At 49.8% G+C, this 27,380-nt stretch overlaps 1 protein-coding gene across 1 annotated transcript in view; it reads right to left on the bottom strand.

Moving 5' to 3' along the window:
• PLXNA2 (plexin A2) overlaps positions 1 to 27,380 on the bottom strand; it is a 217,904-nt gene that overhangs the window by 114,972 nt on the left and 75,552 nt on the right. The window contains exon 4 of the mRNA XM_082674787.1: positions 6,604 to 6,738. Coding sequence (XP_082530913.1) covers positions 6,604 to 6,738 — 135 coding nt within the window. The remainder of the gene's footprint in view (positions 1 to 6,603; positions 6,739 to 27,380) is intronic.

Raw genomic sequence — 27,380 nt, 5'->3', positions numbered from 1 at the left:
TAATAGTCTGAGATGTCAAAATAAATGAGCAGGGGACATCTGGAAGTATGGCTCCCCAGAGTTTTTTCTTCCCCTCCCCCTTCCCCAAGTCTTCAGATGCCTAGGGGCTTGGCAGTTCAGTGGCTTTGGTCACAGGTGAGAGACTTACTGCCCTTACGTCACAATAGGCCCTTTGAAAATGCTTCTTATTTTTGGCCCTAGGTCCAGGTTTAGAGTCGACAGGCCCTCCCCCAAACCAAGGACACCAACATTCGTTCTCTAGTGAAGCTGGCTGGACACTGCCAGGGTGGCATGCTAGAGGCATCTGGTCTGTGTCCTTCCAGCCCTCTCCCCACCCCAGGCAGGGTCTTAAACCAGTGCAAGGAGCTGAGGGGCAGGGATGTCTCTTCTGCACTTGAGACCTTCAGAGAAGGATAGCTTCATAATCTCCAAAGAATTCTGATTGCTAATAACTCCAGGCCAAAGTTCTTCTTGCCTCAACTCTCTGAAATTACTTAAGATAGGGGTGATTAAAAAGTTACTTTCCTGTCATCCGTGAGGGTAAAGTCCCATTGCCCTGCATGAGATGGTGGATCCTCCAGCAGGACCATCTTCTGAGTGGACTGATGCAACACTGCACAGGAAGACTGCCCGGGACAGCCCTTAAAATCACATGCCATCGTCTGGGCAATTTCCAGGCAGTGTGTCCCTGTTCCTGATGGATTCCCTCAAAGGCTTCCCAGAAGCACTTTCAGAGCCACCTTTGATGTGGGTCTTGTTTAGGACTTAACACAACCTTCAGTCCATCAACAGCAAGCTTTAAAGCCACTGGCATTTCCCTGTGAGTTCAGAGAAATCAAACCAGCTCTGGTGACTCTGGTCTTAGGTGTCGGGTGTTGTACAAGGCTGAAAGGGCAGCTAGCCTGCTGCATGTCCTATGGGCCTCATACTTCCCATCTGGGGTCAGTATGGGTGAGCTTTGAAGTCCTTACCAGCTCTGATGCTCTATGGTTCATAACTTGGGAGACAGGAAACCATGTATTTACCTTCCCTGTGCCTTGTTTCTCAAAGCATGGTCATGGGCCACACCCATCAGAATCAGCTGGGGTGATGGGCGGTAGAGAGGTGAAGAGTCAGGTAGAAGAGAGAACGAATATGACTTCTAAGGCTAAGTCGTAAAAAAAGGCAATAACATTTCGACCTTATTTGTGGGAATACTCACTCTTGGAGCCCTGAGCGGCCATGTCTGCCATGAGCTACCATGCTCAGGATGTCTGACCATCTTGAGGCCACCATGCTGTGAGGAAGCCCAAGACACAGGGAGAGGCCTTGCCTAAGGTACCCTGGCCGACAGTCCCAGCTGATCCCAGCCTTCTAGTTCCCAGCTGCCAGACATGTGAGAGGACGTGCTTCCAGATCATTCTAGCCCTAATCATTCCAGTCACCCCAGCCCATTCATGCCATCCCAGCAGAGGCTCCAATCCAGATGTTGCTGAGAAGAGAAAAGCCCTCTTCGGTGCACCCTGTCTGAACTCCTGACTTGCATAGTTTTGTGAGCATGTGGAAGTGGTTGTTTTATGCCTGTCAATTTTGAAGTGGTTTGTTACATAGCAGTAAATAACCAGAATGTGTGCCGGTAACTGACATACATATGGGCATTCAGAACTGGGGTCTGAGTGTCCACTGTTTGGAGAATGGCAGCCCCATCTACTGCAATGAGCTTGAGGCCTGCTTACTTACTGGGTGAGGCCAGACATGGAAAGCCCCAGGGATAGCCCCTTTCTGGCCCAGTGTCCACACATGCAGCCAGACAGGGGCCTGGAGGCTTGGGAGATGACCAGGGCTCAGGGTCCCCCTCCCTTCTCTCCACAGATGCCTGGAATACTGGCCTCCCGGGCCTCACACATGAGCCCAGGGCTGCCTTCGCCTGTATCAAGGGGACCAGGACTGTTTAGTCTGCTGGGCACATTCCTGGATTTTAAAAATAAATAGCAGATTATGAGCGACTTAGTCGGATGCTGTCATTAGGCCAGGCCAGAGGCTTCTGAGGTGTCCCTTGGGAGGGAGCAGCAGGAAAGTCAGGTTGGAGGTGTTTGCCTGAGACTGGGATCTCTGTCTCAGCCGTAATTTATAGTGGAGATGCTTCTAGCCCTCTCTGGGGTCTCAGAAGTTCTAATAATACTACGAATGACAATACGATAATGATAATGATCATTACCACTTATTGAAAGCACTGACTGTGTGTCAGACACAGTGCTAGGTAATTTATATATAGTCTCTCGATCCTCACAACAGTCACCATTATTAGGCCCACTATACAGATGAAGAAATCGAGGTGTAGAGAGGTGAAATAACATTCTCAAGGCCATATGCCTAACAAGCGGTGTCAGATTGTGTGCAAGGCGGTCTGACTCCCATGCTCCCACTCTTAACCACTATGCTATCTTGCCTCTCCAGGCCTCGAAATAGACAGCAGCATCCCATGTCCTCAGCCACCCTAAACACACACACGCACACACCCATCACCAGCCTTTCTGCCGTTCCCAAGGCCCTTTCCAGCCTACATGGAGCCATTCTCCACTATGACTCCCTTTTTCCATTTCACCCTTCACTAGATCATTTTATGCCTCTATTCCCTCTGCTAATTCAAACTAATTAAAGTATAAAATAGAATAATTGCTTCCATCCCCATACATTTTTCCCATCTACCCTGAGTATAGAGTTAGATTCCCTTTCTGGGAGTGGCCAGGCTGACAAGTTGGGTGGAAACTGGGGCTATCAAGTTTCTTTTCATCTTGTGACTTGCTTTTTTACTTGGCTCGTCGCCTGATTCTCCTTGGTCCCACCATGTGACTTCCATTAGACACTGAGGATATGGTAGCGACTTGAATTCCCTCCCATAACATCTGCCGGTCGATTCGCTGTTGAGGAAGCTGGGGTGCACTTTGTAGGGAAGAGTCAGGCATCCTATCCGTGGAGCACCTGGGCAATTAGTAGGATCGGGGAATTGGTTCCCAAATGTTCCCCTGGGACTGGCCAGCATTGGGTCTATTAACAGTACATTAACATCGACTTGTTAGGCAGTGGCACTAACGACCCAACACTTCTTACTAGTCCTATTTCTTAATCACATTTAATTAACTGAGAGAGAGAGAGAGGGAGAGAGAGAGAGAGAGAGCGCGCGCACATGAGCCCATACTGGATTGTTCTAGCTCTGTGGGGAGATGAAAACCTGTCTAGGCAGAACTGGAGGGCAGAGACTTGGTTCTACTCTCTCGTGGCATCAAGGATACAATAGATGCCATGATTTGGGGGAGGGGGAGGGGAACAGGGAGACGAGCTGGGGACGTGGTGAAGGCAGGGGTGAGAGCAGGCTGCCCAGAGATTTACTGGAAAGTGAGGCGGTGGGAAACCCCATTCCCACGGTGTCTTATAAGGTCTTAGGTCTTTTAGGGAACTCCAAATTGTTAAATGACTGCCTCAAAACAGGAATCTGCTTATCCATAGACGCCAGCGTTTCTACCCTCATTGCAGTGTTTACCCTTCGGGGAAGGAGTTCATATGGGCATGCAGGGACTCATAAAACTCGTTAAGAAAGTTCTTTTGGTCTAACCTCAATGCTGTTTCCTGTGCTTTGGGGTTTGTCTTCTGGAGACGGAGAAGAGTCCTGATCCCAAGACCTTAGACAAGTCTCTTTAAGGTCTGAAAGAGCCTCTAGAGAGTTCGATTTATTATCTCCATCCTTCAAGCTGAGGAAACTGAGTCCCTGCGAAGTTCAGGGTCTAGGTCAGCCAGCTGGTTAGAGGGAGGCCAGGGCTAGGACACAGGCCTCCTGGCTCGGCCTGAGGCCTGCCGGGTGTGCCGCCACTTAGCTTCCTCCTAACCACCACCCAGGGTCACCACCCTCCTGAGTAATGGGATCATGAAGGCTGAAAGCAGGGACAGGCCGTGAGGAATCTGAACAATGAGTATTCTCGGTGCGTGAGGTGGTGTGAAAGGAATTCCCCTCTTGCTGTCTCAGCCAAGCCTCACAGCGACCCTTGTAAGACATACTGAGGTGACGTGACTTGTCTAAGGCCACCCGGTTATAAAATGTTGAGAGCTTCAGACCTCAGTTAGAGCAAAAGCTGATCTAGAACCCGCGTCATTTGACTTCATTTCCATTGACTGTTCTCTTGCCACACATTCAACTGTTTCCTTTAAGAGGTCCGAGCTGTCTGTGAACGCCCGGTGTACTCTTGGCCGCTTGGCCTCAGACAGATGGCCCTCCTGAGGTGCTCCTGGCCTTCAACCCTGGACCCAGCCCCTGGTGAAATCACCGGGCTACCTACTGCCCCATGGCCTGCGGCTCTCCAAGTGACAGGCCTCCGAGCTCTACCACCAGTCCCCCTCCGACTCTGCCCGCTGTTCACGGCTCCACCTGGCATAGGGATCTCCCTTGACTAATATCTCACCTGATTCAAGATAGCCCCATGGCATTCAACCCAAATTCTTCCTATATCTGCTCAGCATGACTGGCTACTACTGAGCCCTTCTGTTTGGCGCCAACTGACAGGCACCAGGCAGCAGATGCAGAAGATGAGACCAAAGGAGGGATTATTTAGAAATAAGCTATGCCGACACTTGGTTTAGCCAGAGCTGATGCTCTCAGAGAGGACATCAGATATGGTTTCAAGAGGTCATTGTATTCTCTGAAGGCCACTTATCAGCCTCCAGCCCTCCTCTTTGGCCACGTTTTGAATTCAATTTCAGAAAGCATCTCATTTGACTACAAGATATGCAGCCCAAATATGTGCCTTGGCATCGTCTCAGTTCCACTGAGGTCTCACTGGTCACTTCTATTTGCTGTCTCTGCTTTTCTACTTCATGGGGTTCAGAGAACCCAAGAAAGAATTTTTATCCAGAGTTACCAGCCTGGTCCTCGGCCATACATAACGTCTTTCGAAAATATATTAACGTAGGTCTATTTGATCCCAGTGACTATCCTTTAATGCACCAGTCTAGGGGGCTATCTCTCCACCCACCCTTCTATCTGTAAATATTTCTGCAGAAGCATCTGGAATGGTGTTCATCAAATGTTAACATGGTGTTACATTTGGGGGTGTGGGGTTTGGGAACTTGTTATTTCCTTTTCTGTATGTACTGTTTGAATTTGTATGGTGCCCACCTATCAGTTTTGTTTAAGAAATAACCTTTTGTCTTATAAACAAAGAAAAATAGGAAGGAAAGGCAGAGGATTTATAGCCTCCAATCTGATGATAAAGATTTCCTTGTTAGACTGTAAGCAACTTAAGGGTAGTGACCAAGTCCCATTCATTTTGATGTTATTCCAGTACATTGTTCCCCATAAATACATGCCCAGTAATTTTTTTTTTTTTAGGGTTACAAGTTTGCATCTGGACTTGTTTACGCCTCAACCATGGGGGTTACAAGAAAGAAGGTAAAAAGACAGGCGGGTTCAAGAGGATCTGGATGTAATTTGCATACAATTAGCATATGGTTTGTGTCATCTCTTCTCAGGAACTAATTTTCAAGTTAAAGTTGCATCCCTGCTTCCCTTATGCCATCATGTGCCCATTCACCTCTTCCTTCCTCCACTCATCCCTTGTCCCCGATTCAGAATTCACACATACAAAAAGGGAGGAGGGAAAGAGAACTCTAGGCAGGGTGAACTTGATGACAGACACCTGGAATCTTTGCAGAGTATTTCGAGAATGACACCTGAGTGGGGAGGTACCCTGAGAAAGCTCACTGGTCCTCCAGCGCCACGTCCTTGTCTAGCCTCTAAGTCAGTGTCCCCAGCACCAAAACAGATTCACAGTCCTTCCCCTTTTTCTTTGGCCTTTATCTTACTTACCATGTTCAGGTCAACGTCAAGATCACCAGTCCTGCTGACTGTTGACCTGCTGACTGAATGAATGGAAGGTACCAGCCTTTCCTAAGGTCTAAGCTTTGCTTCCTGCGCCTCCACTGATTTGGGGGATCCCCTGTCCTTCTCTTGTCCTTCACCATGGCTCTCCCTGCATTTGCCTTCTCTCTGCTCCCACATATTCAGGTCAAATATAACCCAAAGGAATAACATTTCATCCAAGAGGGTGTGGAATCCACTCAGGTGTTACCCAGAAAAGGACAGAATTCGATTTCTCAGGCCTTTCCATCTCTGCAGAAAGAGCTGCAGCTTCCCAGAGCTGGCCAGCTTCTACCCTGCATCAGTCTAAGACTCAGCCCAAGATTTTTATCTCCTTCTGGGGACCTATCTTGGGTCTATCTCTCCCAGCCTGGAGGCCTGGATTATTTACACCTCTCTGGCTCCCTTGAGCAGCAGACTGTCGGCTCGGGAGCAGTAAATCTACCTCCTAATCACACCAAGCTGCTTCATGCAGTCTGGCCCGTTCTTGTGGGGCTGTTCATCACATGCTGAGACAGGGTCTGCGGCCTAAAGAGAGGCTCCAGGAAGTGGCTGGCCCCAACTGCTTCTCTCTGACTCCCTGCAAAAGCTTCCTAGGACCCCTGAGCAGCAGGCCCAGGGGTCTCTCTTGTTTGATGGAATAGTTTCTGAACAAAGGTCACTGGTTATCTGCTCCTCCTGGGCTCTGGAAAGGAGGGATGTGTGTCAGCACTTACTTGTCTCTCAGACATAATGTATAGGTAGCGCTGATCAATGGAGAAGGCCATGTCCCGGAGGATGGGGCTCCCATCTTTGAGCACGGAGACCATCTCATATTGGACCCCACCATGGGGGGGACCATCGGCTCGAATCTGCAAAAGAAAAAAGGGCATCCTCAGCATCTGTACTCAGTGGTCCCCTGTGGGTTTACCTGCAGGTAGTTTATAGAAGATAATCCCAAAATCCTGCCCCCCAAGCGCTACCCTGAAGCAGGCTAGGTTACAGGGAAGACAGAGGTGCTTCTTAATTCAAACAGCCCAACTTCCACCAAGAGGAATCCTTTTCCAAGCAGTCTGAGTGTGCTGGTCTGGGACTTCTGATGGTGAGTTTATTTGTGTGCACGTATATATTTTCAGGTGTGATCTGAATATCCCTATATGGTTATTCTTGTGTGTGTGTACATATATTTACAGCACTGCATGATGAGGGTGTGTGGGAGTGTGTGCTTGTGCACACTTATTTGTGTTTGGGGTAGGAGAATCAACATCTGCACCGAGCGTTTTTGCCTCGGGCAAGTAAGAGAGGATGGTGGGACCAGCATACAAACCATCAGAGAGCTAGTCATCAAGAGATTCAAGATTTTAGGATCTCAGAAAGGTCTTTCTGACCCCAAACATATCCCCTGAATGTGTGCAAATCCACCAGGAGATTTTGGTGAGCCGGGAATCCCTGAGAACAAAAATCTGAGACTCGGCCTCGGAGCCCGTCCCAGGATGAGAAGTCAGAAAGGACTTGGAGGTCATTTAGTCTGGTGCCTCTCAGCCCTGGATATATATTAGAGTGATCTGGGGAGTTTAAAAAAATATATGGCTGGATCCATTCATCAGAACCTCTGTGCCTGGGGCCCTGGCATCTTCGTTGGGTTTCAAAGCTTCCCAGGTGAATCTAGTGAGTGGCCAGGGTCTAAAAGCACTGATTGTAGCCCAGTGGTTTTCAAACCAGCATGCCCTGAGAACCACCTGGAGGGATTGGGAAAATGCACCCCGGGCCCACCCCAGGGTTTCTGATTCAGTGGGAATGAGGCCTGAGAATTTTCATTTCTAACAAATTCCCAGCTGATGTAGATTCTGCTAGCCTGGGGGTTTGAGAGGTGTTCCTCTAGTCTAAGCTCTACACAGAATTTGGAAATTCAGCGGAGAGAGGTCCCTAAGGACAAAATGTTGATGGCAGGGAGTCCATAATTTGAATGTGCTCTCACCACTAGGTTTCCTGTTCCCAACACAGCAGCTGGCTCTTGACCAATATTGCCAACCCCGGCTTGTTTCTTTGTCCTCCGTCCAACTAAACCCCCTCTAGCTCAAGCTCACTTTCCCCATGAAGCCTTCCCCAGTCTCTCCACCACACTAATTGCTCCTCATCCTGATGGCTTTTTATCCACCAGACATTTTGTCCTGGGATTATAATCAATTGACTTGTTCATCGTATACGCACTAGCTAACGTGTATTGACTACCTACTTAAATTGCTCTCTAATTGTCTCGCATGTGCGTAAGTCTGCCAACATTTTGAAGGCAGGAAGGCTTTCTATTTCTCTGAGGACGAGCCTCTGAGGACTAGAATGGAGCTGGGAACACAGCTGGTGATGGATAAAAGGGAATGCTTGAGAAATGCTTGTTGAAAGGACATGAACTATGAACCAACTGATAAAGTATCGTGGGCTCTTTAGTGCTAAATCAAAGTGAGGTCAAAAGACAATTTTCTGTGGACAATTTTAAGCTGAAGTCTTTCCCTCCTATTCCCTTTGATTTCTCTCTTGGACTTCTAACCATCTTCTTCCCTCTGCCCATTTCTCCCACCCCACCGAGAGCTCCTGAGAGCAAGGACCATGACTTATTCATTGCAAGGGCTAAGCTTGGTGCCTGACGCAAGGATGGATGAATGGATACATGTTCAGTTTTTATTGGCTGAGTAGAGAGGATCAAGAGCATTATTTCTTGCAGAGTTGGGAGGGTAGGACCAGTGCTTCTATTCAATTTTTTCTACCCTCCTGAGAATCTGTGTACTTGAGGGGCCTGACCCAGGGTGTGATCTGTGCCCAGAGTTGGGCTGGATTGGAGTGAGTGAGAAGCAGACCACGAGCCCATTGTGGGATGGGGCACAGTGGTTCTGGAGTTCCTAGTGGCAGAAACAGCACTTTCCTGCCTGAGGCCCTGGGCCTAGACCCCAAGAGTGGGAATAATGGAGCAGGGCTAAGAGTCAGAGGTACCAGGTTCTCCTTATCTGCTTTGATGGGTGACTTGGGGAGCTCTGGGCTTAAAGATGAGGAGGTGACCTCAGTGGAACCGAAGAAACTCTGCTCTCAGCCATTCCTACCCCAGTAACTCCCCCCTGTGGGTTGGACTGTCCTTCTCTCCTAAGCTCCTCTTTCAACCTTTTTTCTGCCTTTTTAGTGGCTTCCTGCTGTTCCAAGCTGTTGCCTTGGCAACTGTCACTAAAGCCCCTCCTTCCAGGGGAGGGGTCAGGGGGTCATTTAATTCATTCTCATAGGGCAGAGGAAGACTCTGGAGCCAGGAATGATGGTGTGGGGCTGAGGCTACTGCCTTCCACCCTGGAGCAAATCTCATGATGGATTCAAGCAGAGGGAAGAAGGGTCTCAGTCTGGGAAAATGCCCCACAATTAAAATAGTTCCCCTTAACCTTCAGAGCAGCATTCTCTCTCAGATGGACAAATCCAAAATTTCCATGAGATCCTTCTAGAAATATAGTAGCTTTTAATCACAAAAGTTCTCGGGCTATTGCAGGAGGTAGGGGGAGATGTGATAGTCATGACTTCTTGTTGGCTTAACCTCAATATTCCCTCTCCATAAAATGGGAGAGTTCAAGCTCTGCTTTGTCCTCCAAATGGGAAATGTCCCAGTGTTTCTCACCACCCTTCGTGTGACAGCTGCTCCTCTCCAGGGATGTTTCAGTCTCCTCCGGGCACTGGCTCAGCCCCAGGAACTGAGGAACCATCCTCCCACGCCAGGGCCAGCCCAGGATCTTCCCACCTGGGGAGGCCGGTTAACCCTCTGCCAGGTGAAGCAGCCTCGTCCCCAAGAGCCTGGGCACACAAAGTCAGAAGGAGGAAAGCCATGTCTGGCCCTTTGTGGTCCCCAGGACTAGATGGTACCCATGGCAAGGTTGGAGCTGAATTGAACCAAAGATGATTTATCATCACGTACTCTGCTGCATCACAGTTAGGACTAATCCCAGCCATTAACTTTTTCTGAATAAGAGACCTAAACAGTTTTTTTTTTTTTTTCTGTCTACAATCCCAATCTTTCAATAAAGCAGTTGAAGCCAGAATCAAACCTACAGAAACTCTCAGACATCAGAACTGAAACTAAACCAGAAGAGAAAATGTTCTTGGTACTGAACCTGAACTAAGCTATCCTATTTCATTCAGTCTAAATCCCTGGAATGAAGAGCGGTATTGCCTAAGAAGTCTGTGCACCCCTACTTACTCCCTCATCCCATGCTATCTGCCTTGAGCTGGTGCAGCTCTCCAAGATACCAACAGGAGGACAGAGAAGATGGAGAAGGGGGCCAGGAGGCTGGGGGTCAAAGGGAATGAGGTGGGGACAGGGCTGGCAGGCAGAAGCCAGGGGAGGCCAACTGGACGGCAGAGGTCTTTCCCTTCCCTAATTCCCTTTGCTCCCTCCAGGCAACACACTGAATTGGGACTCAGGGTTCCTGGGTTTCTGCTCTGACTGTGTTCTTGTTTGGGCTTGCTTTATGCCTAATGGTACACTTTTAGGTCAGTTACCTCATCTCCCCAAGGCTCAGTTTTCCTCTCTGAATAACACGAAGGAGCAATCTTCTCAGGGTCTATCACAGGAGAATCACAGACTTATGAAGACTGCCGGAGCTGTAGGGCTTTGGAGCCCATCTCATTCAAGGGCTTCCATTCATGGACATAGCTAGTCAGGGGTGGACCTGGGGCTCCCACCAGCTCCAGCCGGTGTGGTCCAGAGGAAAGCACATGGCTGATGAAGAGAACACCCTGTGACTGAGGAGGGACAAAGGTGGGCCCTACTGTAATTCAAGCACACGAGTCCCCATCTTTCTCTGTCTCGGATGGGAAGTTTTGAGGTTCAATGTTGTCCTCCATCCTTGCCAGACACAGGGTGGTGGTGGAGACTGTGACAGAGTCCCAAACAAAATTGGGATTTTAAAATGCAACACAGGGCTTCCCTGGTGGTGCGGTGGTTGAGAGTCCGCCTGCCAATGCAGGGGACACGGGTTCGTGCCCCAGTCCGGGAAGGTCCCACGTGCTGTGGAGCGGCTGGGCCTGTGAGCCATGGCCGTTGAGCCTGCGCGTCCGGAGCCTGTGCTCCGCAACGGGAGAAGCCACAGCAGTGAGAGGCCCGTGTACCACAAAAAGAAAAAAAAAAAAAACTGCAACAGATTGAGTCTATTCTGTGGTATCCCACAAAGTGAGTTCTCTTCAGCTTCTGAGCTTGTGTCTCCAGGGCCAGGTTTCAATGACCACAAGGATAACAATACACTGAAATAGGCCATGAATCTAATCCAAGAGAAGGGCACTATCAGACCAAGTTGCACAGGCCCCAGCCAGACATCCAACCAGGCAGAGGAGGAACATGGAGAAGGGTCAGAGGAGGGAGGTGATGCAGACAGGGGAAAGCCAGTCACTTCAACCCGTCTTTCTACTTGGGCTCCTCCTCTCCTGGGAGGGCTTGACCTCAGCAGACATGCAGAGCTAGTGGTGTCAATTTGCTTGGACAAAGCTCAGAAGGTGGGATAAGGGCAGTATGCTGCAATGGAGGGTGCCAGTCTCTACAAAGATGAGCAAAAGACAAAATGTGCCTAAACCATTGTACAAGGAGATTTAGGCTAGCTCTAGTAAGAATTCCTGTCATGAGGAGCCCTGACTACAGAGTGGGTGACCACAGAAGGCTGTATCTTCTTTCTCAGGAGAGTTCTGAACACGGGATGACTTCTTCTTTTTTTTTTTTTTTGGTGCGGTACACGGGCCTCTCACTGTTGTGGCCTCTCCCATTACGGAGCACAGGCTCTGGACGCGCAGGCTCAGTGGCCATGGCTCACGGGCCCAGCCGCTCCGCGGCATCTGGGATCTTCCCAGACCGGGGCACGAACCCGTGTCCCCTGCATCGGCAGGCGGACTCTCAAACACTGCGCCACCAGGGAAGCCCCGGGATGACTTCTTTTGCTTCATGGTTAAATGTGGCCCTGCCTGAAGGTAGTGAGGATGATCTTGGTGGATTTTCAAAGGGCCCTGTTGGCCTAAAGAATTTAATAGCTACCAATTCTATTGCTTTTACCATGTGCTGGGTGCTGTTGAAAGTACTTAACAAAAATGAACTCATTTAACCTGTACAAGAACCCATGAGGTAAACATTGTTATTATTCCCATTGTACAGATGGGAAATTGGAGGCATGGAGAGTTATGTGACTTTCCCAAGATCACACAGCTAAAGGGTGGCAGTATTGGGTTTCCCACATAAAGCCTGATTCTCAGCCACTCTGTGACTCTCCTAAGAGATAATAATGTGTGAACACAGCCGTTCACTGCAGTCGAGAACAGAGTAGATGGGCAGATGAGAGTCCAAATCCTCTCTTTAGCTGCTCTTCCTCTTTCAGACCCCAAAGAAAGAGGAAGTGGCCAAAGTGGGACAAACACCTACTTCCTAGAGGCAACAGTAAACTCAGAGCCTAATTTGGGGGGACCTGCTGGGAGGCTAAAAGGCAGTTTATCAGGGCTGGCTCTGGGGCAGGAGGATGTGAGGTGAAAACCAGGGGAGATTTACTGTCTGGTCCTCCTGAGGGGAGGGGCCTCTTTGAAATGAGAATGAAATAGTAATCCTATTAGTAGTAGCTTTCCTTTAAATCACAGCTAGGTCTGTACAGAAATTAATGACAGCCTCTTTATTTGACTATCCAATTTAAATCAGCATATCCAATTAACTAGCTTATCTGCAGGCCCCTCCAAACTCTTTTTCTTATGCATCAATTTCTTCCCTAGTTAGTCCTAAATTATGGAGTTTTACTTGGGATTTGACACTCTAACATCACTTTATTATTATTAGTAGTAGTAGTAGTAGTAGTAGCAGTAGTAGTATCTTTTTTTTGCAAGAGCTGCTGAAGAGCAATAGAATTGGGAATCTTCTTGGGCCTCTCAGTAGGAAATACATTGGTTTGAGAGACATCACCACACAGAGGGAGGCACTGGTTTGCGTCTGCAGGGCTGGGATCTAATCCCAGCTTTCTCAATAATTGGCTATGTGACTTCAGGCAAGTCACTTCACTTGTTTGTGTGATAGTTTCTGTGGCTGCAAATTTCGGTACTGTCTAATATTCATTCAGGACATGCCTCCTGTTAGCCAGGCCTGTGCTAAGAGCCGGGGACAGTTCGAGAAAGGATCCCCTTAGGAAGCCCCAGGAATGGGGAAGCAGACAATCCAATCAGTCCTCACATACACCTGGGCCACCCCGTGTGAGAGGAGGTTTGCATGGGGATCCCAGGGAGGCCGGCATGGAGGGCAGGGCGGCACCTCACCTGGACTGAGGGGAGGGCTTCCTGGAGGAGGTGATACCTAAACTGATAAGTAGGAGGGGAAGGAAATGTGAGTTCTTTGGAAACTTTAGAGTGTGATATAAATATAAAAGTGTTATTGTTATGTCCAAGCCCAGATTTCTTGGAAACTTGGTTTGTCAGACCTGAGTATTTGGAGAGGATGAGGTTTTTGACATGTAGTTATTGAGGGCTCAACAACAATTTCAGCAGGTCTCGTCACCATGTGTCCTAAAATTCCCTTTGGAGGAGGCCTTTATTATTTGATTTTATCTCTGGCTTCAGGATTCTGGGCTTATGAATGTTTGTGTGTGTGTGTGTGTGTGTGTGTGTGTGTGTGTGTGCACGCGCACGTGTGTGGGTGTATGTGTATATGTGTGTGTGTGTATACTTTGAGACCTTTAAAGAGGGGAAGGTGAAGAAGGCCTGGTGCTGCTCAGACTGAACTTGGGAATGAGTTAATGAGCAAGTGTATCTGCAGCTGTGCATTGAGTGGCGAGGGCGAGGATTCATGCTGAAGTTTATTTTTGTAGAGTTTCATGACCCGAATTATTTATAGATTGAAGTGTTTGGTAAAGTCAGTCTCTGAGATTCTTCCTCCCTCTATCCTGCACACACTACATGTGCATGCATACATAGATACACACACACACACACACACACACACACACACACACACACAGAAGCAGCAGCAGTGACTTCCAGGGTACCTCTGGCTCATGTCCCCTCTCAACCCCCGAGGTGTGCAAACATTAACTATCCACGCAGAGTCACAGTCCAGTGGGCCGAAGCTCCCTGGAGGACAGCTGGGAGCCTGCCCCTAAATGCTTGGATGATTGGAGAGGAACACAGGAGCCTGGAAAACTTGGCCTGTGGCTTGCACAGAGCCAGGAGAGATGAGGAAGAGGGGGGAAGCCAAGGACCCCTCCTGTCGGCAAGAAGGAAGGAGGTCACCAAGGTGTGCTAAACTTCGAGAATTCTGGCTGCCCTCACCTTTGTGTGCATGTGCACACACATCCTCCCACACACGTGCAGATGCTTCCAGCACTGGTCCCCAGTGCGCTGTCGGCCAGTCACAGGGGCTTTGACACTGGAGATTGACATTTCCATGTACAACTATTTCTATTTCTGTGCATGTCAGGAATCTGCCCTAGATATTAAGCTGGGGGTGGGTGAGCTAGCAGAGGGGGTGCACGGGGCTAGAGGCTCCTGGATTTTAGAAGGCCAGCCCACCGTGGGCTTTCTCCTGGAAGGGAGGGAGGGGGTCCCTAGAGGAACCACCTGTCTCTGGACTTCTGCATCTTGGGACAGTCTGAGAATCCTGGCTTATGAGGACCGGGGATGTGGTGGATATTTATTGAGCGTGTACTCTGAGCAAGGTTTGGGGGTTAGCTCGGGGAGGTTGGCTGCAGTGGGATTCCCTTCTAGATCATGGCTTCTTTGCTTCTCATCAGCCAGGGGTAGACGACCAAGCAATCACTATCCAGCGGCCCACAGAACCGCGAGGAACAGCCTCTCTTCACACCTTCCTGGGGTGAAGGACAAACTGCACTTTACAAGGGCACCAGCTGCTGTCCCAGGGGCCTCTCCCTTTACGACTCAGGGGAGAGTGACATCAAGTCCCAGAAGCACCAGAATCCAATCTCTTGGTTCTCGCTCTGTCAGGCAGGGCTTGGAGCTCCAAGGCCCAGGACAAAGGAGTAGAGCTTATAGAGCTGAATGACATGGGGCAGCTCTGGAGCACCCGGCTCTGACCCTAGATCAGCCCCACCTTTCAAGGCTGCTTGGGCAGGTCAGGAGGCTCCGGGAACAAGCTGAAGCTGCCAGGGGCAGAGGAAACACTTGATTGTTCTGGGAAACAATAAGATAAACACAGCGAGGGATGGAAGAAGCATTTAGCAGCCTCAGATGAAATCAAATCACGCAGCAGCAAAGCAATAATTCACCGGGAGTGCACAGAGTTGGGGGGAGCACAGAGGGGTAGCAGGAGGAATTCATAAAGAATAATGAGCGTCTCCTGCTAAACCGGAATCTCTGTTTACCCAAAACTCTAGCAACGTTGGACTCTCGGAATCTCCATTCAAGGCATCACACCCAGGTTACCAGCCTGGGGATGCCCAGGCTGTATCGGGATAGAATCTAACCTCTTAGGCTTTCTGAACTGGGAATGATTTAGAAGCAACCTTTAGGGTCCATGTGGAGGCAATGCAGCCTTCACCGAGCTCTGGAATAGGATGCAGTGAAGATGAGGCATATTGACATATGCCCAAGGTTAACTACTACCTTGGAAAATTTCCAGGGGGAGCTGCGGGGGCAAAGGAAACTAGCACTTCCTAGAACTGGACATATAGAGGGCTTTGAATTGCTTATCTCCCTTTATCAATTAGTTCAACGTATTTATGGAAAATCTATTGAGCATGACAACCAGCGTGCAAAAAGTTGGAGATACAAACATGGCTAATCTAGAAAACTCTGTGCAGTAGGCCTTCCCATCTCACAGAATAAGAAACATAAACTATCTAGAGCAGGATCACACAGGAAGGAGCCCAGCAGAGCTCCAAGCTGCAGCTGCCTGACTGCAAAGCCTGCACTCATCTCTTTCACTCTGCTTCCCTCTGGGGCCTCGGTTTTCCCTAAGTCAAACAAGAGGACAATGCCTGCACTGGGACTAAAAATTACATCTAAAAAGTGCTGGGTGTCCCTGGAGATAACTCCTGGGGAACAAAATAGATCATGTAGCTGTCTCCTCCAGTGTGACAAAGAAGGCCACCTGCAGCTGGAAAAGGAGCAAAGGGTGGGGCGCTGGAGAGGGTTATTACCCTCTTTAATTAACTCATTCTTTTCAATGGCCTAAAATTGCGCCGCATTTTATAACCTGCAACAGTAATCTCTTGCTTTCATTAACGCTGAGGATGGCATTTCGGGCTGGAAGGATGGGAAGGGAGGTCTAGGTCTGTGAGCACGGCTATGACACTGGGCTTGTGCCTGAATGCAGGAGACTCCCTGAGATTTTAAAAGGAAAAGTCATTTTTAAAAAACGCATGTGGCATGTGTCTACCATGGTGCAGAAAATGCGTGGTAACTGAGAGAAGCACATCCGTGTCACTGTGTTTCTCCTCCCATTGCTAACGGGCTAGGTCTGAGTCTTTATTGCCTCTTATCTGTGTTACTGCGATAACCTGAGAAATTTCCTTGCTTCCAGCATATTCCTGCTCTAATCTCTTCTACCAAACACTGCCAGATTAATCTTCTTAAAACACTTATTTGATCCTGCCTTTTCTGTATGCAAAATCCTTAAATTTCAGGTGTTTGTAATTTTCTTGCTCGCTTATCTCGGTCTATTTTTTTTTTATGATGAACATACACTACTTTTGGAAGACGGAAAAAAAAGGAAATCATTGTATGAATCCATGCACACACACAAAATACCTTTAATTGTCCCTATTGATAATTTAGAAAAGTTCACATGCCTCAATTTGTCACTCAGGGGTCTAGCTAACACGGCCTTCTCACCATTTTCCAATTATGTCCCCAGGTTCTTGGTCTTTACGCCTTTGCTTAAGAATTTATTTTACTTCCTAGATCCTAATCATCCTTCAAGACCCAACCCAAATGCCACCTCCTCCATGAAGCCTGTATTGATCCCTCCTTTGAACTCTGACAGTATCTAGTGTGACTCTTGGCACAGTTACTTGTGAACACGTGCAGTTATCTTTCCTAAGATTGTAAGTCCCTAGAAAACAGACACAATGTTTTGTGCAGCTCCATATGCCTCACTGTACTGGGTACTACTGTGTACAGAGCAGGACCTCAATAACACAGGCTGATGGAATGGATGGATTCTTGTTGCTGAAACCAGGCAGGAGTGGAACAGAAGTCAGAGCCCACATTTATTTAACCCCTATTATTGTTAGATACCATGCCGAGGGCTTTATACACTTCTTCTCATTTAATTCTCACAAGAACCCTATTATCGCATGTTATAGATGAGAAACTGAGGCACAGAGGGGTGAGGAAACTTCCTCAAGGTCACAGAGCTGGTAGGCAGAGAGTCAGAACTCAACTCTCTAGAAAAGAATGGGGAGAGGAGGGAATCTTGTTCCATGCATCCCCCTGCCCCCTGCAACCAAGTCTTCTGGAACCTGGAGCACAAACACACTGTATGCAATAGTGTCTGTTGAAATGATCTTTTTGGCTCTCGTTGGACTGGTAAGAGCTCTTAGGAGGAAAGTACTATAAACACTCAAGGTGCTGCTCTGAAAAGAACTGCAGGGCCACTAAGCTGGAGCTCTGCTGGCTCAAAGGCAGACGGAGAGCAAGAGTTAAGGTCATGAAGATGGGGTCAGAGTTGGGGTCTGAGAAACAGGGTCAGAGAAGGGAAGGGAAGTGAGGCCAGAAAGCCTCCACCCCCTGAAATCTGGGGCGGCCAGTGCAGTGCAGGGCAGCCCTGTAGGCTTTGGTGTGTCTGACTTCCTGGCAGAGCCCAAGGGCAGAACAGACAGCTGAGGGAGGGTCTAGCTCTTTAAAAGATTCTGTTTGAATAGCTGTCATCTTCACACCTTTCCCCATCTCCCCTCCCAGGAGAGGGACTCTAATAATGAGCTGCTTCATGACAACAGACCCCTAATTAATTCATTGCTATTCTTCTGGGGCCAGATCATTCTAATCAAGGTGGGATGGGCTGGGGCTGGTGAGCAAGGATTGTCTCATCTGCTCGATCTGCCACGGACTCTAGCTGCACGCCCTGGCATTGCTGCTCAGAGACCCTTCCCGGTCACCAACTTCTCTTTGGCCGGACCCCTGCTTCTCCTCGATGCCCGCCCCCTCCTGTGCTGACGCCCCACAGCTGCTGGGCACAGTGCCAGCACGGAGCCCCTGCTGGTGCCTGGGTACAACAGTGAAGCAGGTGCCAGGAGCTCAGTGGGGGCGGGTAGTGAAGGAAGGAAGCCTTGTACGGAGCAAACCTTGTACCGTCTTTTCTGTGAGCATTAGCAGAACATCCAGTGGGCTCAAGGGTCAGCAAAGTGAAGCCCCTGCCCATCCTCCCGACCCCTGAGAGGATCCCACTACCAGGATGCTATGAACTCTTGGGCTCTGGGCAGCCACACACCATGGCACCCAAGGTGCGGCTGCATTTTCGCAGCTGATAGAATTTTTGTATGAGGATGTGAACAGATGAGAGGTATCAGGACGGCAGGGAACTGCTCTAGGGACAATATGAATCAAAATAACTTAAAAAATACCCCCTGCCCCGCCCAAAGGCAGATCACACTTGCAGATGACGGAAATTAAAGGGCACGCAGGTCTCGTCTCTATGAAGAGGGCAGCCTCTACAGAGGTTTTTCAGTTTCCTTTCTAGATCTTTCAAGCCCCACACTTCAATCTTCCCTTCTGAGAGGTGTTGACTGTCCAGTCAGGGCTGATGTCTTAACTCGCTGGGGGCGGAGGCCACACAGGGGCATTCAGCCAAGGGAGTTAATTCTCACTTTCTTCATCTGCAAAACTGGTAAAAAACAGCACAGCCTACATGACAAGGCTGTGGTGAGAACAGATTAGATAAGGAACGTGAAAGCATTTGGAATGCTGGAAAGGGCTGCACGGAGATGAAGAATTTTGGGCTGGTTTGCTCTTAATCCATAGACTTGGGTGGGACCAGACTGAGGAGGAAAACTGGGCAGGGAGGGAATTCTTCAGGGGTCCACTGGGGCCATCGGTCACACCCTACTCTCAGTCCTTTCCAAGGGAGCAGCTGGGGAAGGAGGAGGGGTTGTGGAGGGAGCGGAGGAACGCAGGAACCTTTGCATTGTAGGAGCTTGCAGGCTTCTTTTGCAGGCAGCCTCCCTGAGTGCGAAGGGATGGTTTTGCTGGGGTCTCCTACGCTGGGGACACAGAGGGTGGAGGCCCCTGGGCCCGAAAGGATGGCAGCGTTCTGATTCAGACCCTTTCTACTCTGTGAAAAAGAGAAAAGTGAGGGGGAGGCTCCAGGCCTTTCCCCACAGAGAGAAGGCCGCTCGGGGCAAACCTCCCCACTTCTAATCTGTTCCTGAAAAAGAGCTAGAAGGAGCTGCAGCTTAGCTTTTGTTTAAAGTACTGAAGCATCCCCCTGTCTGCCCCTCGCACACCCCCAACTCCTCTCTATTTTTTTCTCTTAAAAGAGCGTTCCACCTCTCCAGGGACTGGAATCATTAACTGAACAGCACTTTGCCTCTCATAGCTTTTGACAATTTGGCAGTGAGCTGGAAAGTACCAGAGAAACTGCAGAAAAAAAAAAAGCAGAGGGAGAGAGGCTGGGCAAAAGGGATGTGTCCGAAGGAGCAGCCCGGTGTGTGCCTGGCCCCTGGCTCAACACCGCGATGCTCTGGATCTGCCTCTCTCTTCCTGCCCAGCTCTGTGGCTCAGGGGAGCTCTGGGTGCCCGGCTGTCAGGAAGGTGTGGTCGGGGTGGGCGGGGGAACATCATGTGGCTTCCCATCCGACCCCCCACCCGCTTTGCTGTCACTTAGAGGCTGCCTGGGACTGGCTGGCATCCAATCTAGACAAGGATGCCTCAAGGAGAAGCAGGAGGTGGTGCCCCTCACCCTACCTGACACCTGAACCTCGCCGTGACGATCAGAGGAGGGGCCCCTGAGGGCTGAGGTACGGGGAGACCACGGGGCTGGACGGGGAAGGATGGGCCTTCCTTACAAGGAGAGATGGGCCTTCCTTTGCTGAAAGGCCAAGTCCTGGGCATTTCTGAAGAGGAACGAAAACAGGCCAGGGAAAGGAGGGTCACGGGTTTCCCAGTCAAGTTGTGACAGAAACAGAGCAGAGAAGGGGAGAATTCTGGGGCTTCCTGGGAGACAACTTAGGTTGGAGCATCTGCAGAACCGCTCTGGACAGTCCCAACAATTAGGAAGCTGATGGCTTTGAGGGGATTTCTCAGAAGGGGCGACCGGTCCCCAGCAACCCTGGCAAGGACCAGAGAGCTCCTGAGTCTCCTCCCTTGCTCATGGCTCCTCTCCCCACGCTAGGAATGCCACCTTCTTCAGTAACCCTGCAATGGAGTGTAGCTGCCACTAATTGGGCACATGCTACATGTTGGATGGGGCACCAGGCACCTTACACAAAATATCTACATTAATCCCCCAAACCCGTTTCACTGATGAAGAAACTGGGGCTCAGAGAGGTCAGGTAACTTGCCTTAGGTCACACAGCCAGTAAGTGGTAGACAGAGGTTTTGGAACCTGGGTCAGTTTGATTCTACAATCTTATTACGCCGCATGCCTCCCCAAAATGCATTCACCTTTGCCTTGCGTATGACGTTAACATCTTACTGTCTACCATTTTAAGGCTCTTTCTTATTCTGCTATCTGAGCCTCTAGAGAAGTGTCCACAAAAATTATAAATTCCCAGATGTAGAAGCTGAATCTATATAGTTCATTTTATTCAACTTAAAGCACAAAGGGGTTGCTTTAAAACTTGCATTCTATCCTTGAATCAAGTTAGAGCTCCAGAAAGCCACAAACGTGGACCACAAAAGCTTAACCAGCAAGTTTCACTTTCCTCAATGGCCTTATCTACTTGCTTTTGATTGTTGGTTACTCCACGAGAGTAATTCATTGAATGATAATTGTTACATGGATGTCACGGCCTTGGCACTTTAGTGGAAGTTTATATAAGAAATTACCATATAAAAGAGGCTTCTGATTTTGATGTCAAATTTTGTCCTGGTTTCTGTACAAGGACTCACATGATTAAGTCACTTATGTAATGTCCAGGAATTGTCTCTCCTGAAAAAATAGGTATACTTCTATTGCAGACTAAGAATTCTAGTTCATCTCATTTCCCTTTTTGATTCGGCTGCCAGGATACTCAGGCCAAATTTGAGGCTGGGTGCTCGTGCCCATATTGGCTTTATTCTTAGCATATTTATTTCCGCTCCCTTCTTATGGCTTGAACTATCTAGTTCCATACTGGTTTTCACTACATATGTTTGACAAATCCTTTATAAGTCACCTAATTCCTTATTTGGAAAGAAGTTATGCTCATGCACTCATATACTCTGTACTGCACACGTTTGCATTCTGTTGTCTGTTCCCTTGACGTATTCTCAGGTCTTTGCTGTGTGCTCATATGAGCACTGTGTGCTCATATCTTTTGCCTCTGTGGGCAGGAGCTGGCCAGGGTGTGTTTCTGGACTATTCCCAGGATGGTTTAAGTGTATGTGAGATCTTGGAAGAGGGGGAAGAAATGAGGAGATTACCACTCACAACTTAGAGCCAGAGGTCAATTTGCATTCTTCTGGGCTAATGAAAACGCATAGATCACTGTGCATCTGGCCCATAATACCGCTCCCTAACTATTGGTAAAATGGAAGAATGAATGAATTAATGAGTGAATGCTTCTCTGAGCCAGGAGGTTCTTCTCCTAGGAGAAGAAAGCAAGGGCTGGCAGGAAGCCCCATCTTCAGGCCACAGAAGAGACTCAAGATCACTAGGAGCCCAATGGAGTCCATGCTCCCTGCCCCACCCTTGTCCCCCTACACTTGTCACCTGTGCTGTGTGTGGCAATACTGGGCCAGCGTGCCGGGCACTGGAAGAAGGAGTGGGAAGACGGAAAGGAGGAAGGCAGGAGGGAGGCCTGCCTCTGCGGCCTTTCAGTTCTTCCCCCCTTGAAAGGGAACATGACGGAAATGCTAGCCCACAGCAATTGCGGGACAGAATGCTGGTCCCCAAAATGCCTGCTGTTCACCTCCCACTTGCCCATCTCTTTCTCCCTCTCTTGTGTTTCTCCTGTCAATTCCAGTTTCTCTGCATGTCTACTACCTCTCTTTGTCTTTCTCTGCTGTCTCTCTCCCTGTCTCTCTCTAACACACATATGCACCTCTCTCCCCGACCCCCAAGGGAGAATCTCTTGGAGCCCTCCTTCTACCCTCATCTCACGGACTCCAGAGAGAGCCAAGAGCAGAAGACCCCGGGATGGAGCACGGGGTGCTCCCACCTTCCAAACTGACCTGCCTTCAAACCTGGACTTCAATTCTAATCCCAGTAGCTTTGGCCACATCAGTTGGTCTAATTTTTTCCTGTAATTAAATGGGAGCCCCCCCCCCCATTTCTAATCCCAGATAATTAGCTCTCTGATTGCCAGTGCTGGGCAGGAAACCTCGTGTTTGGAGAGGGATTTTGGACAGACGGATTAGGCAAACACTACGCAGGAAGCTGAAATGGGAAAACAGGCTGTTCTCAAAGTTTGTTGTGAAAAGAGATTCATGGTGGGCAAAGGGCCTGGTTGCCTCCAGGTGGTCTGAGCTGCCTCTGACCCCGTTAGGTTCTCCAGCAAATGGATAGCTTTCCTCAGCTTGCAGGATCCTCCCTATGGTGGGCTCTGTTTCTAGCCCACCAGGCAGAGGGTATTCCGGGGGTGGGGGGCATTCCTTCCTGCTCATGGAGAGGAGTGTGTGTCTCTGCATGAGAGAGAAGAGAGAGCCCCACAGGTGTCCATTCCCGCGTGCTGGACGGGTGTGATCAAAGGTTAATCAAATGTGGTGGGTGAGAAGGGTGCCATGACTCCCACTGACCCAGGGGGTAGGGAAGATGCCAGGAAAATGCAGGAATAAATCTCCCTTCTACAGGCTTTGGGAGGCCGCCTCAGAGAGGCAGAGGACAGGGGCCCTGCGGGTCAGAGTCTCCCAGCTGAGGCTGGCTGGCACTTTGGCTGAAACTGCCGTTGTATTATCATCTGCTCTGCAGAGAGTGTGCTTGGTCGATGACATTTTGTTTTTGGTTTCTGTCATCCAAATTTTCCTCTATGATATCATGACCATCCTGCAGGGGTCGGTGTCCTATTAGAGAAGAGGAAACTGAGTCCCTCAGAAAGCAAATGACTCCCTCAAGGTCAAGAGTGAACCACCACAGCAGAGCTGAGGATAAAGTGTGAGGCTGCAGGCAGCCGGTTGTCCCTACTCTGCGCTTAATGCCATGTCTTCCAGCTCTGGGATCCCTCCATTGGGAGAGTTTGGGCATTTAGAATATTGAAGTGATGAGAGATTTGGGACACCAGACATCCAAGGAGATTCAGGACTCTGACAGCCAAGGGGTGGGAGGATTCTGAAAGCCCAGTGCTACCTGGATGCCCATCTGGACGTCTTCCTGATGTGGAATGGGGCTGGCACTCTCAGGTCCCTGGAACGACCTCGGTATGGTCCAAACGCTGAGGCGCCTTCTTTCCTCTGTGCCACTGGGAGCTTTGAGGTTCGCTCACTCTGGTTCTGAGAGGAAGGGGCATGAACTGATGCCGGGGGCTGGTGCAGGGGGGGACCTGTGCTTTCTGAGCTGGGAGGAGCAGCACAGGCCTGTGGGCTGGCACCTGGGGGATCTGCCCAGCCTGCTGCTTAAGGCGTCCGGCCCTGCTTCCCCACGGTGGCTCCTTCAGTGAGCTCAGGGCATGGGGGAGGGAGGGAGGGAGGGCAGGCAGGCCGTGGATGGATTCCAGATGGGCTATCAGGTTTGCCCACAGTCGGCTCTGAGGCTCCTCTGGTCTCCGAGGCTCCCTCAGCTCTGATTCAGCTACACAGCAAAAGCCTGCTCTGGAATGCCAGTGAAACCCAACCTGCCTCTCCCACAGCCTCCCCCCACCCTCTCTCGGCACCAGAGACAGCACTTTCCTTCTCGGCCCCTTCTAGAAGTAGAAAGGGTTAGAGCTGGGAATTTGGCTGGTGGCCGGCCCCCAGCTCTGGATCTCTGACCTATTTCCCCCTGGGAAGAAGTAGCTGTACAAGGTTCTGGGTTCAAATTCTGGATATTCGAGAACAAGGTAGCTGCATGGGGAGCCGGGGGGTAGAGGGCAGAAGCTCCTTGTGTCTCTCTGACTGCCAGCTCTGTCTCGCTGGCTGCGACCCAGGCACGGGAGGGAAGAGCGGAGGAGCCAGAGCCAGGCAGAGCGAGGCAGTCAGAACATCACCGTGCGGTTGACCAACAAGAGCTCCACATTCAACCCACTCAACAGCCTGGAGGAAAGCGAAGCTCTCTTTATCTCCATCCTGTAGACAAATATACTGAGGGTCTGGGAGGTCTGGAGCAAAGATTGGACCACAGACATTTCTGAAGACCTTCTAGATGCCAAGGGTAGTGCTTATGCTTCGGGGATAGGGAAACGAATGCGACAGCGATCATGCCATAGAAGCTGCTGTTTTCTTTATGTCACGTAATTAATAGATTAATTATTCTCATAGAGGGCCCATAGGGTCTCATAATATAATAGACTTTCACACATCCTCACCCACCCGCTGCTGATTGAACAAGAAGATCAAGTTCATTTCTGTCTTGCAGAGAGAGGAAGGAAATATTATAAATGGCATGAGGGGATCACATTGGGACTTCCTGCCTGCCTCAGTTTCCCTTTTGGTGTCAAGGTTCTGCTCTATGGTGATATCATTTTGAAGTCTCCGGAACCTTCCATCGTGACCTCCTTCATCTGGGACTGGCACTCTTCATTTCTCAGGTCTGCCTTGGGTCGTCTGTTAATGACTGACAGGCTCGAGGTGATGCTACCCTGTCAGGGTTGATTAGTTGGGTTGAAATTTGCATTTTGCTTCTGAAACCCAGTTTGGGATCCGCTGGCAGAAAGCAGCAGGGCTCCAGCTTCAGCAGAGAAAGCCCCGGAGGCCAGGCATTTGAATTAATCACAGAAGCCTTTTCTCCCCTTTCCCTCCACTTCCTCAAGCCCCTTCCTCACCTCTCCCCTCACACCACAAGGCTGGTTAACTGCAGCAAAGGGCTCTCTGAACATGCTGGCAGAAGAAAAGGCCTTTTTTTTTTTGCTTCTTCAAAGAAGACACGAAGCTCCCTCCAGCCTCTCTGGAGAACTGGCGAGGGAACAGACTGTCTCAAAATGCCATTAAAACATCTCTCAAATTAAAAACAGCCCTGGAATGTGCAACCTCATGAGAGTGGTTCAGTGATACACAAAAGGTGGTCTTTTACCGAGGCGCTGGCCCACACTCAGGTCCCTGCCTCTATCCTGGGAGACACACAACTATCCCCGGGCAAGACATTTTGCCTGCCCAAGGTCCAGTCTCACCCTTATTAATAAAAATATTACAATTGTTCTCTTTCTCCTCCCTCCTTAATTTCAGAGAGAAGGGACCCTGTTATTTGCAGAGACAATGGCCTTGGTTCTCATCACATGCCATCTTCTGAGCCTCCCTCCCTTGCCCTTGCTCACCCCACAGCCATGGTGCTATTTTAGGTTGAGGCTTCCAGCCAAAATCTGTACTTTATTAATTACGCGCCAACTACTCTGTGTAATGTTTAATGCGTTTTCCAGATTGTATCAAATCTACAGTGAAGGGAGGAGTCTGAATGCGGCCTGGGTGCCTGGCAGGGTGGGTGCCGGCAGGGGGTGGGGTTGGGGGCTGGACTGTGTCCGCTTGACCTGGCCTCCCTCTCGTCTCCTCTCCACCCCTGGAGTCTCCGTGAAGGCCAAGCCCCAACCTGCCTTGCCGCTCCCTATTTAAAGCACACGCAGCACCCTGACTGGAAGGTAGGAAACCCTGCCTCATTAGGCAGGGCCAAAGGGCTTAGGACAACAGAGATCCATTAGCAGGGAGAGTACAAGGCTGAGGGGCCATCTGAAAGGGTGGCTCAGTGATATGCCAAGAGAAGGCTGGAGATGACACTGACCATCTGTTCTCCAAAGAGGGGATAGAAATAGCATTTGTGTTGGCGCAGGAAAGCCTGAGTTAGACCCGGATCTCACGCTCCTGACCGCTAGGTTCCTTCGGCTGCTGGGGACTGGCGGTATGATTTGAGCAGGTCCTTCAGTTCGTCTGGGCCTCAGTTTATTGGTAAGGAAAACTAGCATTTACTCCAAATGACCTCTGCAGTCCTTTCTGGCTTGAACCTTTTGTGTTTCTTTCTATAAGAAGTTACAAGAGACTATGGGAGAAGCAGAATCTCTTTGGAGGAATACAAAGATGAATTCTGTGTGCTTCTTGACCGCCAGGAATTCACAGTCAGGTGAGAAGGGCAGATAACGATAACAGAGGAAATAAAAATAATAGCAGGCAGGCCCCTTCTGTGTGCTTTACCCATGACAACGATTAAATGCCCACAACAACCCCAGTGAGACAGGTACCACTATTCACCCGTATCGCTGATGAGAAAAATAAGGCACAGAGAGGTTAAGTTACTTGGCCAAAGTCACACCAGCAAGTGGACAGACCACATTTTGAACCCAGATAGTCCCATCCCAAAGTCTGTGACACCTGTCACCATGCACACTGCCTCAGAGAAAGGAATATAAATAACTCACCTAGAAAGCCGCCTTTGCTAAGTGTTCTCACCAATAGCAAGGACTCGACTGAATGGGAAAATCCACGAAGGCTTCACAGAGGTGAAATCTGAATTGTGGACAAGGAAGGGCACTGAGGAAAGAGCAAGGGGACTGGCAAAACTAGAACCAAGGGGTGTGAGTGTGGCAGAGGTGGGGAAGGGATGTGCGTAGAGATGGAGTGTTCCTCGTGGCCGATGTCAGGATCTTACTCAGGTGTCTAAGCTACATCCTAAAAGCTGTGGGGAACTGTGAAAAGGGTGAAAGAATGTGGCCACTAACTTAAGGGAGGGGGTCCAGGAGCCAGAACAACTTCAAGAGCAGATAGAAAAGCCTCAGCTGGGCTGGGGTAGGAAGGGAGAGAGGAGGGCAGGAGGGGCACCTGGAGAAAGCAGATGGACTAACTGAATGTGGGCAGCACGGAGAGCACGCCTATGCCTGGAATGGCTGGTGAGGAAGGCGGACGGCGGTGGGGGGTGGCTCTGAACTGCGCCCAGGGCTGAAGCAGAGAGGCTGATGAAGCATTACCAGTTCAGCTTACATCTCGCTGCCCCAGGGAAGCCTCTTCTGATCCCCACCCCTACTCCCCATAGCCCTGGTTCCCTAGTTAGAGGTTCTCACCTGCTTATGGGACCTCATACATCCCTTTAACACGGGTCACCACCGTAACAAGCAGTAACTCCTGCAGTTACTTGCTGGTATCCTTTTCCCCATCGACTGTGCTTTGTTCAGTCCTGTGCCAAACACAGTACCACTGGCGTATGCTCAGTAAATACTAGCTCAGTGAATCGAGTTTTGCCTCTGGGCTGGATGCCCTCCTCCCACCCTTGGATATCAGCGTCGCGCGGCCTCTCATCACCATTTCCCCAGGGTCTGAGCCTCCCGCAGAGCGCAGG

This window comes from Grampus griseus (assembly GCF_964374135.1).
Source record: "Grampus griseus genome assembly, chromosome: 1".
Lineage (NCBI taxonomy): Eukaryota > Metazoa > Chordata > Mammalia > Artiodactyla > Delphinidae > Grampus > Grampus griseus.
Note: the sequence above shows the minus strand (reverse complement) of the source record. Positions and strands in the feature narration are given on the sequence as shown.